We start from the raw sequence: 14,740 nt of genomic DNA, 5'->3' as shown, positions 1-14,740 counted from the left end.
TTCAGTTTAAACCAGCAGGTTTATATAGAGAGATAACATAGAGGTTCTGTTCTAGCCCTTATCATGACTCAACAACTGAAAGTACTTTGCAGAGGACATAGGTGACTGGGACCAGTGACAGACTCATCAGCTCAACCACTAGAGGTTAGAGAAAAGAATTGGGCTAAAACCTTGGAAACAAGCTGTAAACTCTAAGGAGATTATATTCAATTGTATCAAAGGTGCATAAAGCAATGTATTGGGAAAACCACTTTGATTTGCTTAAGCTGCAAGCTTAAATATGATCCTGTAGATGGGGTTACCACTAGAGATGAGCAAACAGTAAAATGTTCGAGGTTTCGAGTAGCCCCTCAATATTCAACTACACGAATCGTATATCGAACCCTATTATAGTCTATGGGGGGAAAATGCTCGTTTCAGGGGTAGGCAGCGTTCGATCAAATTATACTTACCAAGTCCACGAGTGAGGGTTGGGCTGGATCCTCCGAGCAGTCCTCTCCTTGCAGCGTCCCCGCGGCATCTTCCGGCTCTGAATTCACTCTGCCAGGCATCGGGCCTGGGCAGAGCCGACTGCGCATGTCCGCACTACAAGCAGACATGCGCAGTCGGCTCTGCCCAGGCCCGATGCCTGGCAGAGTGAATGAAGAGCCGGAAGATGCCGCGGGGAAGCTGCATGGAGAAGACTTCTAAAGGTAGGAGAAGAACCAGCATTGATTGGCCGACTGTATAGCATTCGGCCAATCAATGCTGTTTCTGCATCAAACTTTTCCATTCGAACAGCGAATGGTACTCGATCGAGTACAAGTATTTAGAATACGGTAGTATTCGATCGAATACCTACTCGATCGAGTACTACTCGCTCATCTCTAGTAAAGACACTACAAATAACAAGACCATACATTACTGGATTTAACCCTTTCGCTGCCAGGCATGTACCTACTCGATCATCTCTAGTTACCACTTAACGTAATCTTATCCACATGCAGCAACTAAAACATGCAAACGCAGCAAAATTGTGTTTTGGGGTTTTTTGGTTTTGTATATGTAGCTTTTCAGAAAAACAACATGGAAATTTAACCGGTTATATCCCCAACATGGTATCATGCATGAAGTTTTGCAACACTTGGAGATCAAGAAGTTTGGGTTTCTGATATAGACTTTGACAAGTACCAAACTTCAAGAACTGATCTTAGATGACCAGCTAGGATTTTTCTCGGTGTATACACTGCATGTTATTTCGTATTTTTAATCTCTACCTTTTTCTAACCTTTCCTATGACCGTACGATTTGCCAGGACCTTTTCTTTTTTTATCTCCTTTATAATGAGATTCACCCATGAACTCTTACTGCCATGAACCATGAAAATAATGTACCAACAACAAATGCAGCAGACATAAACAGACTCTCATAAGGTGTTTGTTGTCACAACAGGGGCTAATTAATGTCACTCTTCATAATTAGGATCATTGACCTCCTTCAGAGCTGGGAGATTTTCCATTAAGATTCAGGTTAATATGCAGCAAAGTAATAGAGATGTAACAGCTGTGGAGAACCGAGCAAAGAGTTCTCTGATACTTTTACGGTAAATTAGAAATGGAAAGTCCCTTAGAGACTGTAAAAAATAAACATTGGAAACCCTCGAGATTCCAGCACTTGAACCTTGAAATCTGCATTTCTAAATGGTACGTAATCACCCCTTGTGCATGACTTACAGGGTCTTTAATCACCTAAACCAACTCCAAATCTTTGCATTGTGCAGAGGGTGGCACTCCGATACACCAGTCCTAAGGAATCGATAACGTCAGTTTCAGCACCCAATATGCAAATTAGAATTTGTCATCGTATGTGGGTGGTCCTGAGATGGAGCAAACCATTGAGAGACCACCCATCTGACTGCAGGGTGGCTAATTAGCATGTTAGTTTAGAAATGTAACAAATGATTATTCTGGAATATGGGTGTTTACATAGATAAAATTCCATCTGCATCAGAATCTGTGTAGAGTTCCTTATTAAAGAATGCAAGGACGCAGTGAAAGGTCCTCGATAAAAGAGTTGTCAGGCTGTCCTTTTAAGTGGAGTGCAAATGTAAAGGAATAAAAGCTTCCCACTGCTCTTCTTACTACACGGGTACATTTAAAGGAAATCTATCAGGGCGATTTGAGACACTAAACCACTCACATGTCTTTATAGATTTGGGGTATGATGCTCCAACTCAGACAAAGATGCCTGTTTGTCAGCTCAGCCGGCACCCTTTTCGGATGTTGATCACCTGAAAAAACAAAGACAAGTAATTCTTAGTAATCTGACAACTGACAACTCTTTATCTGCTCTTTTGGCATCCTGGTAAATAAGGCCTATGGATGCATTTGACATACGAGTCTGGAACGTTCCCAGTGCATATCTGCAAGACTGTGTCAAATACAACCTAGGTCATAGGCTTTTACAGATATATAGACACATTTTGGCAAGCACAATACACAAGGGTTTTGAACATAAATTTGATTAATGCTGTGTTTTATGTTAATTTTTCAATCTTTAGTTTTAGAACATTTTTGTATTATTTGGCTCCATGTGGACCAAATCTCCATGTTTTTTTCGGCCTTATTGTGAAAGAAGAGCAGTATGGTATGTTATTGACCTCCATTCCTTGCTCCTAGCATAGAGGTCCACCAGGATGGTGGCAGTTGCCTCCTCCAGAACAAACCAGCAGTCAAGACTTGTCATAGTGATCTGTCCCTTATTTTCTAGACCGTTGTAGCCAAAACATCTTGCAGGGCAGTTTGTAGGCCAACACAACATCCAACTAGATGGACTAAATCGAGTGGAAGACAGTGGTTAGTATGGCTGGTAGAGTGTCGAAGAGAGAGAGCAACTTTACAACGACTGACATTTTCACAGATGAAATCCGACCTAGAAGAGAGAGGCAGAGGGGTTTTCATGAATAGTTAGAAAGGCAGAGAGAACTGTAGGTATTGGTGATCTGAATACCCAAGTATTTGATTGACATAGTTTTCCACTATAGGGTAAATATAGCCTACCATGCCAAAGCAATATGTAATAGACGGAAGGTGAACCAAAGTAGATCACGGATAAATATTCCAGTATAGTTCAGCAGTTCTGTGATCTGTTACCTTCCATCTATTTCACATTTGTTTCCAATGGTCTGTTCCATTTTTCCATTCTTTAGATGAAATGTGCCTAGTGGTATGTGCAGTAGGTGCCGCCATATTGAGTTTATTGACACTGAGCAGACTCTGCAGGATCAGCAGTTTCCTGGCTTCTGTTCTAATGTTCTCCTAGTCAGTACAGCCAAAGTAGGCACAAATTAGTTTTAAAGTTTGTAGAAATGTAAATGTAATGGACTGTTTCTATTGTGTCTGAAATACCCTGTGCAAAAATGGAAAAGCTTAGATATTACGTAAATTCTGTGAATTTTAAAGTTTCTTTAAAAATGACAAATTAGTGCATCATCCTCTTTAAGAAAAATTGTTGGCAGATTCTACATTAATATTAATATGCTGCAGAAATCTGATAAAAATTTGATCAGAAGACAGATGGTTTGACTGTGGTAGGATAAAACATTACTTTCACTTGATGAATTTTCGCTTCCGTTTTCGTTAGGACTATGCTCGATTGTTCAAAAAAAGTCCATTGCTCATTAGAGGGTGCTGTTTATTAGCAGGTCAAAATATTTATCATCTTGCTCATTGTAGTTCTGTATAATTTGCATTATAAATAGAGATGAGCGAACACTAAAATGTTCGAGGTTCGAAATTCGATTCGAACAGCCGCTCACTGTTCGAGTGTTCGAATGGGTTTCGAACCCCATTATAGTCTATGGGGAACATAAACTCGTTAAGGGGGAAACCCAAATTCGTGTCTGGAGGGTCACCAAGTCCACTATGACACCCCAGGAAATGATACCAACACCCTGGAATGACACTGGGACAGCAGGGGAAGCATGTCTGGGGGCATAAAAGTCACTTTATTTCATGGAAATCCCTGTCAGTTTGCGATTTTCGCAAGCTAACTTTTCCCCATAGAAATGCATTGGCCAGTGCTGATTGGTCGAGTTCCGTACTCTGGCCAATCAGCGCTGGCTCTGCTGGAGGAGGCGGAGTCTAAGATAGCTCCACACCAGTCTCCATTCAGGTCCGACCTTAGACTCCGCCTCCTCCGGCAGAGCCAGCGCTGATTGGCCGAAGGCTGGCCAATGCATTCCTATGCGAATGCAGACTTAGCAGTGCTGAGTCAGTTTTGCTCAACTACACATCTGATGCACACTCGGCACTGCTACATCAGATGTAGCAATCTGATGTAGCAGAGCCGAGGGTGCACTAGAACCCCTGTGCAAACTCAGTTCACGCTAATAGAATGCATTGGCCAGCGCTGATTGGCCAATGCATTCTATTAGCCCGATGAAGTAGAGCTGAATGTGTGTGCTAAGCACACACATTCAGCACTGCTTCATCAAGCCAATACAATGCATTAGCCAGTGCTGATTGGCCAGAGTACGGAATTCGGCCAATCAGCGCTGGCCAATGCATTCTATTAGCCCGATGAAGTAGAGCTGAATGTGTGTGCTAAGCACACACATTCAGCACTGCTTCATCAAGCCAATACAATGCATTAGCCAGTGCTGATTGGCCAGAGTACGGAATTCGGCCAATCAGCGCTGGCTCTGCTGGAGGAGGCGGAGTCTAAGGTCGGACCTGAATGGAGACTGGTGTGGAGCGATCTTAGACTCCGCCTCCTCCAGCAGAGCCAGCGCTGATTGGCCGAATTCCGTACTCTGGCCAATCAGCACTGGCTAATGCATTGTATTGGCGTGATGAAGCAGTGCTGAATGTGTGTGCTTAGCACACACATTCAGCTCTACTTCATCGGGCTAATAGAATGCATTGGCCAGCGCTGATTGGCCGAATTCCGTACTCTGGCCAATCAGTGCTGGCCAATGCATTCTATTAGCTTGATGAAGCAGAGTGTGCACAAGGGTTCAAGCGCACCCTCGGCTCTGATGTAGCAGAGCCGAGGCTGCACAAGGGTTCAAGCGCACCCTCGGCTCTGATGTAGGAGAGCCGAGGGTGCACTTGAACCCTTGTGCAGCCTCGGCTCTGCTACATCAGAGCCGAGGGTGCGCTTGAACCCTTGTGCACACTCTGCTTCATCAAGCTAATAGAATGCATTGGCCAGCGCTGATTGGCCAATGTATTCTATTAGCCTGATGAAGTAGAGCTGAATGTGTGTGCTAAGCACACACATTCAGCTCTACTTCATCGGGCTAATAGAATGCATTGGCCAGCGCTGATTGGCCAGAGTACGGAACTCGACCAATCAGCGCTGGCTCTGCTGGAGGAGGCGGAGTCTAAGATCGCTCCACACCAGTCTCCATTCAGGTCCGACCTTAGACTCCGCCTCCTCCAGCAGAGCCAGCGCTGATTGGCCGAATTCCGTACTCTGGCCAATCAGCACTGGCTAATGCATTGTATTGGCGTGATGAAGCAGTGCTGAATGTGTGTGCTTAGCACACACATTCAGCTCTACTTCATCGGGCTAATAGAATGCATTGGCCAATCAGCGCTGGCCAATGCATTCTATTAGCGTGAACTGAGTTTGCACAGGGGTTCTAGTGCACCCTCGGCTCTGCTACATCAGATTGCTACATCTGATGTAGCAGTGCCGAGTGTGCATCAGATGTGTAGTTGAGCAAAACTGACTCAGCACTGCTAAGTCTCTGCATTCGCATAGGAATGCATTGGCCAGCCTTCGGCCAATCAGCGCTGGCTCTGCCGGAGGAGGCGGAGTCTAAGGTCGGACCTGAATGGAGACTGGTGTGGAGCGATCTTAGACTCCGCCTCCTCCAGCAGAGCCAGCGCTGATTGGTCGAGTTCCGTACTCTGGCCAATCAGCGCTGGCCAATGCATTCTATTAGCCCGATGAAGTAGAGCTGAATGTGTGTGCTTAGCACACACATTCAGCTCTACTTCATCAGGCTAATAGAATACATTGGCCAATCAGCGCTGGCCAATGCATTCTATTAGCTTGATGAAGCAGAGTGTGCACAAGGGTTCAAGCGCACCCTCGGCTCTGATGTAGCAGAGCCGAGGGTGCACAAGGGTTCAAGTGCACCCTCGGCTCTCCTACATCAGAGCCGAGGGTGCGCTTGAACCCTTGTGCAGCCTCGGCTCTGCTACATCAGAGCCGAGGGTGCGCTTGAACCCTTGTGCACACTCTGCTTCATCAAGCTAATAGAATGCATTGGCCAGCACTGATTGGCCAGAGTACGGAATTCGGCCAATCAGCGCTGGCCAATGCATCCCTATGGGAAAAAGTTTATCTCACAAAAATCACAATTACACACCCGATAGAGCCCCAAAAAGTTATTTTTAATAACATTCCCCCCTAAATAAAGGTTATCCCTAGCTATCCCTGCCTGTACAGCTATCCCTGTCTCATAGTCACAAAGTTCACATTCTCATATGACCCGGATTTGAAATCCACTATTCGTCTAAAATGGAGGTCACCTGATTTCGGCAGCCAATGACTTTTTCCAATTTTTTTCAATGCCCCCAGTGTCGTAGTTCCTGTCCCACCTCCCCTGCGCTGTTATTGGTGCAAAAAAGGCGCCAGGGAAGGTGGGAGGGGAATCGAATTTTGGCGCACTTTACCACGTGGTGTTCGATTCGATTCGAACATGGCGAACACCCTGATATCCGATCGAACATGTGTTCGATAGAACACTGTTCGCTCATCTCTAATTATAAAACATTCTAATAATGCATAATCACTCAATGTCAGTAATATATTTCGCAGAACAGTGCAGCAGGAATGCTTAAAGGGATCCCACTCAGACATGATTTTTTTTCTAAGTACCATGTTGGAATAGCCTTAAGAAAGGCTATTCATCTCCTACCTTTCATCGTCTTCTCTGCACCGCCGTTCGCCTACAATCCCGGTTTTTCGTCGGTATGCTAATGAGCTTTCTAGCAGCACTGGGGGCAGGCCCCAGCACTCAGACAGCACTGGGGGCGTCCCCAATGCTGCGAGAGAACTCTCTCCAGCACCACTTTCTCTTCTTCAGCAGCATCATCTTCAGCCTCTTCTTCCGGCGGTGTCTTCTTACTTCCAGGCCTTGGGCAGAGCAAACTGCGCATGCCCACAGGCCACAACAAAATGGCCGCTTCCAATACTGTGCAAGCAGCCATTTTCTCGTGGCCTGTGGGCATGCGCAGTCTGGTCTGCCCAAGTCCTGAGGTCTAGAAGTAAGAAGCCGCCGCCGGAAGAAGAGGCTGAAGATGACGCTGCTGAAGAAGAAGAGGCGGCGCTGGAAAGAGTTCTCTCGCAGCATTGGGGATGCCCCCAGTGCTGTCTGAGCGCTGGGGCCCGCCCCCAGTGCTGCAAGAGAGTTCATTAGCATACTGACAAGAACCGGGATTGTAGGTGAATGGCGGCGCGGAGAAGACGGCGAAAGGTATGAGACAAATAGCCTTTCTTAAGGCTATTCCGACGTGGTACTTTGAAAAAATTGTCTGAGTGATAGGATCCCTTTAAGATGTATGTGGTAGGAGGTTTGCGTAAACTAACTCGCCTTGCAAAGTTTTTGGGGCTGTGTCCCTGTCTCAAGTACATGCTCAAGGTTGGGCTGATATACAACAGGTCTTGTAACATTCAACCAGTAGAAAACATATACTTGGATCAAATCAACACGAAATGGCAAATATTATATTTAAAAAAATCATAAGGAGTTTGTTTGTGGATTGGATGATAGTTTGGGAAAAGAGAATTGATCATTTAAAACATGATCACCATATTAACACACAAACAGAAATACATGACATCTCCAATTATATCAAGAGACCCCACTAGTATTGTCCTGACATGAGATACTCAGGCACAAATATCGGATATAGATCTTACCCAATTATTAAGGTGAGGTTGGATCCTCAAGCCCTGTACTGTGGTCTCTAGGTGGCAACATTGGTGATCCTCACAGACAAAAGGCTACTCCACCAAGTCAAAGAGATCCTACCAACTGACCCTATTGGTCTTTAGAATCCTCACCCTGCGCCCCAAATAACTCCCACCCTGACAAGGACAGTGCCCAGGCCTTCCTTACACCAATGTCTTATAAAACCCTGTCCCAGTAGTGAAGTAAGGATTGTGCAGAACATATTCTTGGTCTTTTTTTCTTTCTTTTTGTGTGTGTAATGAAGCGCCTCCAGCTTTCTCCACTTGACCACTGTTTATTTCTTGAAATTCCTATTAGGCCTTATGCACACGACTGTAGCTTGCTGCCATAAATTATCCTTAATTGTGGATAATGTATGCCCTTTTATATTTCTATGTCTCAATACGGACATTTATAGTTTTATTGGATGTTTGTCCGGGTCGTAGAAAAGAGACACAAAACACTGGTAAACACATTTTTGGTACGTGGATTATTTATTGTGTTTTATATGTAACGTTCTGTGCCAATTTCAAATATGCAATCAGATTTTCTCTATCACGTATAGTTTTTGCTCACTCATTTATAGTTCTTTTCCTTCTGTGCCATTAGCTTATGCAACTCGTATATGAAAACATGAAAATTCTTTTGGGAAAAAAAATCATTATAAAAAGTATTGTTGGAAAATATTCTGTGATTTAAAAGTAGTTATTTTGTTAACGGGTTTGTGGCTTGTCTACACAAAATTTTGTTGTTTTCTTGTGCGAGTGGGACAGCAGAGATGAGACAAATCACTATATCAAGAAGGAATGGCCAACACGTCAGTCACTGTATAAAATAACAATGGTAGTGCACACTCCCGTGTAGAAATGGAGGTGCAAGCAAAAATAGGGTCCTCCAATCCTGTCGACATCCAAAATGAAAATTCTGCTGCACATTCTAATTTTGCAGTGAAACACAAAGTCTTGTATTGTAGATATACCAAAAATTGATGCACCGTGGACATAAAGGCATATATGTGCAAAGTAGAAAGATGGATCAGTTGGTAATGGGACGTTTCGGTCATCCGACCTTCCTTATGCCTGATCTATGTAGGAAGAGCAAAGTGCTCCCATGCGAAAGCAATGGATAAATCTGGTTCTGGTTTCCAGCATTTGAAAAAAAATAAAAAATTCCCTCGTGTAAGTGATGCTAAAGTCAAAGAAAGAATTTTTGTAGGTCCCCAAATAAGAGCTTTGATTTGATGATGAATTATTCGAAGAGCAGCTTAGCCAAGTTGAATAAGCTGCATGGAAGTCTTTTAAAAGTGTGGTTAGAATTTTTTTTTAGGAAACCACAAATCTTCAAATTACCCTGACATTGTAGCTGAACTGTTACAATCCTACAATAATTTAGGCTGTAACATATCCCTCAAAATTAATTTTTTGGATTTCTTTCCTGACAATCTCGCGGTCAGTGATGGACATGGGGAGCGTTTTCATCAAGAAATATCAACCATGGCAAGCAAATACCAGGAAAAATAGAATGAAGGGGAGGATACTTGTCAATTACTGCTGGACACTAAAAAGAGACATTCCTGGTGCCAAATACAGAAGAAAACTTGAGTATCAACAAAGAAAACATAAATGTAGAATTTTTTTTTTCAAAATTAAACTGTGCATCACCGAAAAACTGAACATGCGGGCAACACGGTGGCTCAGTGGTTAGCACTAGAGCCTTGCAGCACTGGAGTCCTGGGTTCGAATCCTGCCAGGAACAACATCTGCAAGGAGTTTGTATGTTCTTCTCGTGTTTGCGTGGGTTTCCTGCCATTCTACTAAGACATACTGATAGGGAAAAAAAAAATCTATATGGAGCTCATAATCTACATTTTAAAAAAAACGTGATGGAGAAAAATTAATTACGTATTTGAATTGAGTGGAAAAAATATTATTATGATCACCTATTTTACTTCATGTGCAAAAAAAAAAGTGTTATTTTGATCCCCAGTGAAAGTGTATGGGGAAATGAAAACCACAAACTGCACACTGATACCAATCCATGTGCCATCTGTTTCATTGTCATGGACCCATACACATTACCTTATACTTAATAGGCAGATGTTACATAGTGTGCATTCTTGCCGGATACAGGTAGGAGAGTGCAGATGCAAATCTACCATCCCACGGCGCAGAACAAAGATGTTTCCAGCTATAGAAGAAACCTTCTCTGTCCTCCTATACCACTAGAAGATGTAGCATTCACTTTAGTCATTTACTTGTATTTGGCAATCTTCTTTTATTTTTGCAGTGGTGCCGAGCTCAGATTATGTTAGTGGGAGTATCCATTTACGGACACATTATTTCTAGCTTGATCCGGTTATTGCCTGGCATCATGTCTCCAGAGCGATTTTTATCATTATTTTTGAAAACAGCTGTAAAATGATTGATCTCTGTCTCTCCTTTTAGTCCATTTACGCCTCTGGTGAGAGCACGATAAAGAAAATGGCGTGCAGTCAGTCAGGCTTTGCCGCTGAATGCAGCCATCAGTCGAGCGCATACATCAGCTCATGCTACTGGCCTTTCATTCCACATGAAAAGAAGCCGTAAACAATGTGTCACTAGGACTTCCGAGAGGGACTTTCACCACTTTGTTCCTTTTTTTTTCATTGGAAACTCGGAAGGCTTTTGAAGACCCATTTTCTGAAATAGCGCACAGCAGGGCTTGGGTAGAAAATTGGTATCTTACAGCCAAATGTATCGCCTATTAAGTGTCTAACCAGTTTCATCCTGTGATCAAGGAATGACAACTTCATTATATAGCAGTAGAATGGCTTCCATATCGCATGCAAGTCATGTATCGGTGATGGTGTTCTGTTTACTAGCGCTATAGTCTGAGGTTTAGGTAATGGAAGGAATGCGGTTACCTTGAAAATGTGTTGACTTGCAATCGGAGTATTTTTAATCCGAAATTTTATAATACTTCCCTTTCAAGCACTCCGCTTAAATAGAAGAATATTACGGGACCCTATGAGCAAGGCAGAAGTAATTGCAGAATAAAGCAGCAGTTTGTTCATGGGCTGCACCACATGGTACCTATTACCGCTCATCCAACCTGCAATGAATCTTCCGCTTTATCTGCATTTTAAAGAACTGTTCATTTTATCACATTGTTCCTCATCAGCAGTTTAACGCCTAAATCACTCCTAAATCACTTAATAAAAGGTTGATAATGATGCTTTTTATGTTCAAGTGTAATCTTGGTGTCTAAAAGAATCAACTTAAAGCAGACGTTTCACGTCCGCATAGATGTGCGGTATTATATATTGCTAGAAAGCTGAATTTATTGCATTGTGTGCCTTGATGACTAGAGATGAGCGAACACTGTTCGGATCAGCCGTTCCGAACAGCACGCTCCGAACAGCACGCTCCCATAGAAATGAATGGAAGCACCTGGCACGGCGACCGGCTGCCAGCAAAGTGTACGTGCCAGGTGCTTCCATTCATTTCTATGGGAGCGTGCTGTTCGGAACGGCTGATCCGAACAATGTTCGCTCATCTCTATTGATGACCTATCCTATGGGTAGCCTGGACAGTGCTGGAAGTCTAGCAGCATCGCACCTCTAACCACTAATATGTTGTTGTAGGGGCTTTTTGGCAACATCCTGAACGTTCTGTTTTTGGCTTCAAGAGCAATCTTGGGGCTGAGAAAAATCAATTGTTGTATGTAAAGGAGTAGTTTGCCGCATCGGAATCCTAGTCTTGATTGCCAGAGCTTTTCCGATATGCGCCCCAGTGCTGGACATATTGGTGCTGTTAATTTTGGCACCAATATTTCCCCACTGTCAAAAGGGCGAATTTTACAGCCTAGCCTCATCGCCGGGCTGTAAGGAACGCCAGAGTCTCCCCTTCCTTTCCCCAACAATACTCCTCCATAGACTTGTATGGATTATGGACAGATGGCAGAAGAAACTAGCAAATCTACATCATCTGACTGTGCTTTATTTATGTCCATGATGTAGGGCTAAGAAGGGTCTTTTGTGTTCCCAAAACATACCTCCCTCTTCCAGTGAGAACACCTGCATGCCCAGCCTCAGAGGGTGTGTGTATATTGGAGAAATAACAGTCAGACAATCGAGTGTTACATGAAGTAAATAACATCTTTTTCTTATGGGTTTTTGTACATTTTTGTGGGCTGCAGTCTATGGGAAATAGGACTTTAACAGTACACAGTGTTTGCAACCACGACAATCCCTTCCTTTTATTCTTTCCTCACGAAGGACTAAGTATGGCAACACGGTGGCTCAGTGGTTAGCACTGCAGCCTTGCAGCGCTGGAGTCCTGGGTTCAAATCCCGTGAGGAACAACATCTGCAAAGAGTTTGTATGTTCTCCCCGTGCTTGTGTGGCTTTCCTCCCATTCTACAAAGACATACTGATGGGAAAAAAAATGTACATTGTGATCCCTATATGGGGCTGACAATCTACATTAAAAAAAAAAAAAAAAGGTATAGTATTCAGATATTGAAAACAATGAGCCCTCCAAACTAGTAGAGGCCCTCGGGCACATTCCCCTTGTACCCTTCCTTAAATCCAGTAATGTATGGTCTTGTTATTTGTACTGTCTTTACTAGAGATGAGCGAGTAGTATTTGATCGAGTAGGTATTCGATCGAATACTACGGTATTCTAAATACTCGTACTCGATCGAGTACCACTCGCTATTCGAATGTGAAAGTTCGATGCAGAACCAGCATTGATTGGCCGAATGCTATACAGTCGGCCAATCAACGCTGGTTCTTCTCCTACCTTTAGAAGTCTTCTCCGTGCAGCTTCCCCGCGGCGTCTTCTGGCTCTGAATTCACTCTGCCAGGCATCGGGCCTGGGCAGAGCCGACTGCACATGTCTGCTTGTAGTGCGGGCATGCGCAGTCTGCTCTGCCCAGGCCCGATGCCTGGCAGAGTGAATTCAGAGCCAGAAGATGCCGCGGGGACGCTGCACGGAAAAGACTTCTCGGAGGATCCAGCCCGACCCTCACTCCTGGACTTGGTAAGTATAATTTGATTGAACGTTGCCTACCCCTGAAACGAGCATTTTCCCCCCATAGACTATAATAGGGTTCGATATTCAATTAGAGTAGTCGAATATTAAGGGGCTACTCGAAACGAATATCGAACCTCGAACATTTTACTGTTCGCTCATCTCTAGTCTTTACCAAATTGGAACAAGAGGATTTTTTCCCATAGGAAGCCATGTAATAATTCTAGTCCAAATGTAGCTATAATCTAAATAAGTCTGTGTCTGTTCTAACATAACTGGCAATAAACACTTCTGGCCTCCCTGGATTTCCCTGCGTCTCATCATAACGAGGTAGAAGTAATTAACAAGGCGCTTTTTTTATTTTTTTATGTAACAGTATTCTTCGTCACTGACATTTCACTTCTAATTGTTTGTGAACTCCCTGTTGCGATTGCCATTTTGTTCCTTCCTCCCTGAAGAGCCCGCTACTCAGTCCTGTGAGTGTTATACATGTTTCTTTTTGGTTTTTTCTTACAGGAAGAATACCGTAGTAAAGTGGAAGATTACATCAAGCGTTACGCCAGATGATGCCAACTTTTGAGTCTCCGATCGCCTTGTTGAGAGAAGTGGCCATCTTCTGTAGGGTCTCCAGAGCCATATAGGGGAGGAATCTGGAAACCATTTGACAGGTTTTGCGCCCTCTCCCTGCCAGACTGATACAAAAGTTTACCTCCAGCCCCTACAATAAAATGCCATCTCAGCATCCAGCCAGCAGGAGCCTCAAAACGACTTCTCCCACTTCTTTTACTTTTTGACGTGTGAATTTTTTTTCTTCTTTTTATGGAGTGGGGCAATGGTTTTTCTTTTTTTTTTTTTTCTGTATTTCAGAATATCTCTAACAATATATGCAATGCTGTAAGGAATCTTACCAGAAATGTGTTTGATGTTTCTTATGTCACGGAGTCTCTAAGCAGAACGTTTGGGTGGTAGTCCTAAGTTAACCATGTGTTTTTGAGCTCTGAAGTGTACTGTGGAGGATGACCACCTCTGTAGACTTTTTGTCCTAGGACTATATATTTTGTCAGGTGCCATTTCATTTTTTTGGATGGCTAACTTGGCGGCTTGCTAAATTTCAGTCTAGCTTGTAAATTGTTAATCCTCATGAGCAGTACCACTATACATCCGGTAAGTATACTTCCCAGCCTTTACGTAACAGACGTGACGTTTACATCGACAACATACGTGGCTGGAGCAGAATACCAAATCCATGTTATAGGCCTCACTAATAGGTAGGCTTATGTGGCGTTATCCTAAAATATATATTATTTTTAAGCAATGTTTTTATCTGTGTGCTGGCAGTAATAAGGAATATGCAGATTGTCTGGCAATGAAAGCGTTACTAGTGCACAGGGATTCACAGAACTTTGGTGATCTATACTTTTTACTGTGTTAATGCAACATTAAATTATTATCTTGTTTAAAGGAGCTTGAAAACCTCTGTATCCGCACCCTGAAGATGTATACAGGGTTATATAAATACATGGATATGCACTTTCTTTGCTCTAACAAGGCTGCGTGTTGTTTTTTTATTGTTGGTTTTTTCTTTCAGAACAATCATACATTTGCACTGTTTCACACTATTCCATTGAGGAGGTAATGAAGAATCATTATATTATATCAATCAATTTTAAAGAGAACCTTTCACCATCTTCACCAACTTCTAACCTCCAGTTCTGTTCTAGTATCTGTTAATAGGTACAGCTCCACTGATTCCAGCACAGTTGGAATTTTTTCTCTAGC

General features: G+C 43.2%; 1 protein-coding gene across 1 annotated transcript in view; it reads left to right on the top strand.

The window, feature by feature from the left end:
• UBE2F (ubiquitin conjugating enzyme E2 F (putative)) overlaps window positions 1-14,509 on the top strand; it is a 144,210-nt gene extending 129,701 nt beyond the window's left edge. The window contains exon 10 of the mRNA XM_075283958.1: window positions 13,478-14,509. Coding sequence (XP_075140059.1) covers window positions 13,478-13,528 — 51 coding nt within the window. The 3' untranslated portion in view covers window positions 13,529-14,509. The remainder of the gene's footprint in view (window positions 1-13,477) is intronic.
• Window positions 14,510-14,740: the final 231 nt, after the last annotated feature.

This window comes from Leptodactylus fuscus, chromosome 8 (assembly GCF_031893055.1).
Source record: "Leptodactylus fuscus isolate aLepFus1 chromosome 8, aLepFus1.hap2, whole genome shotgun sequence".
Classification (NCBI taxonomy): Eukaryota; Metazoa; Chordata; class Amphibia; order Anura; family Leptodactylidae; genus Leptodactylus; species Leptodactylus fuscus.
This window is presented reverse-complemented; position numbering and strand designations above follow the sequence as displayed.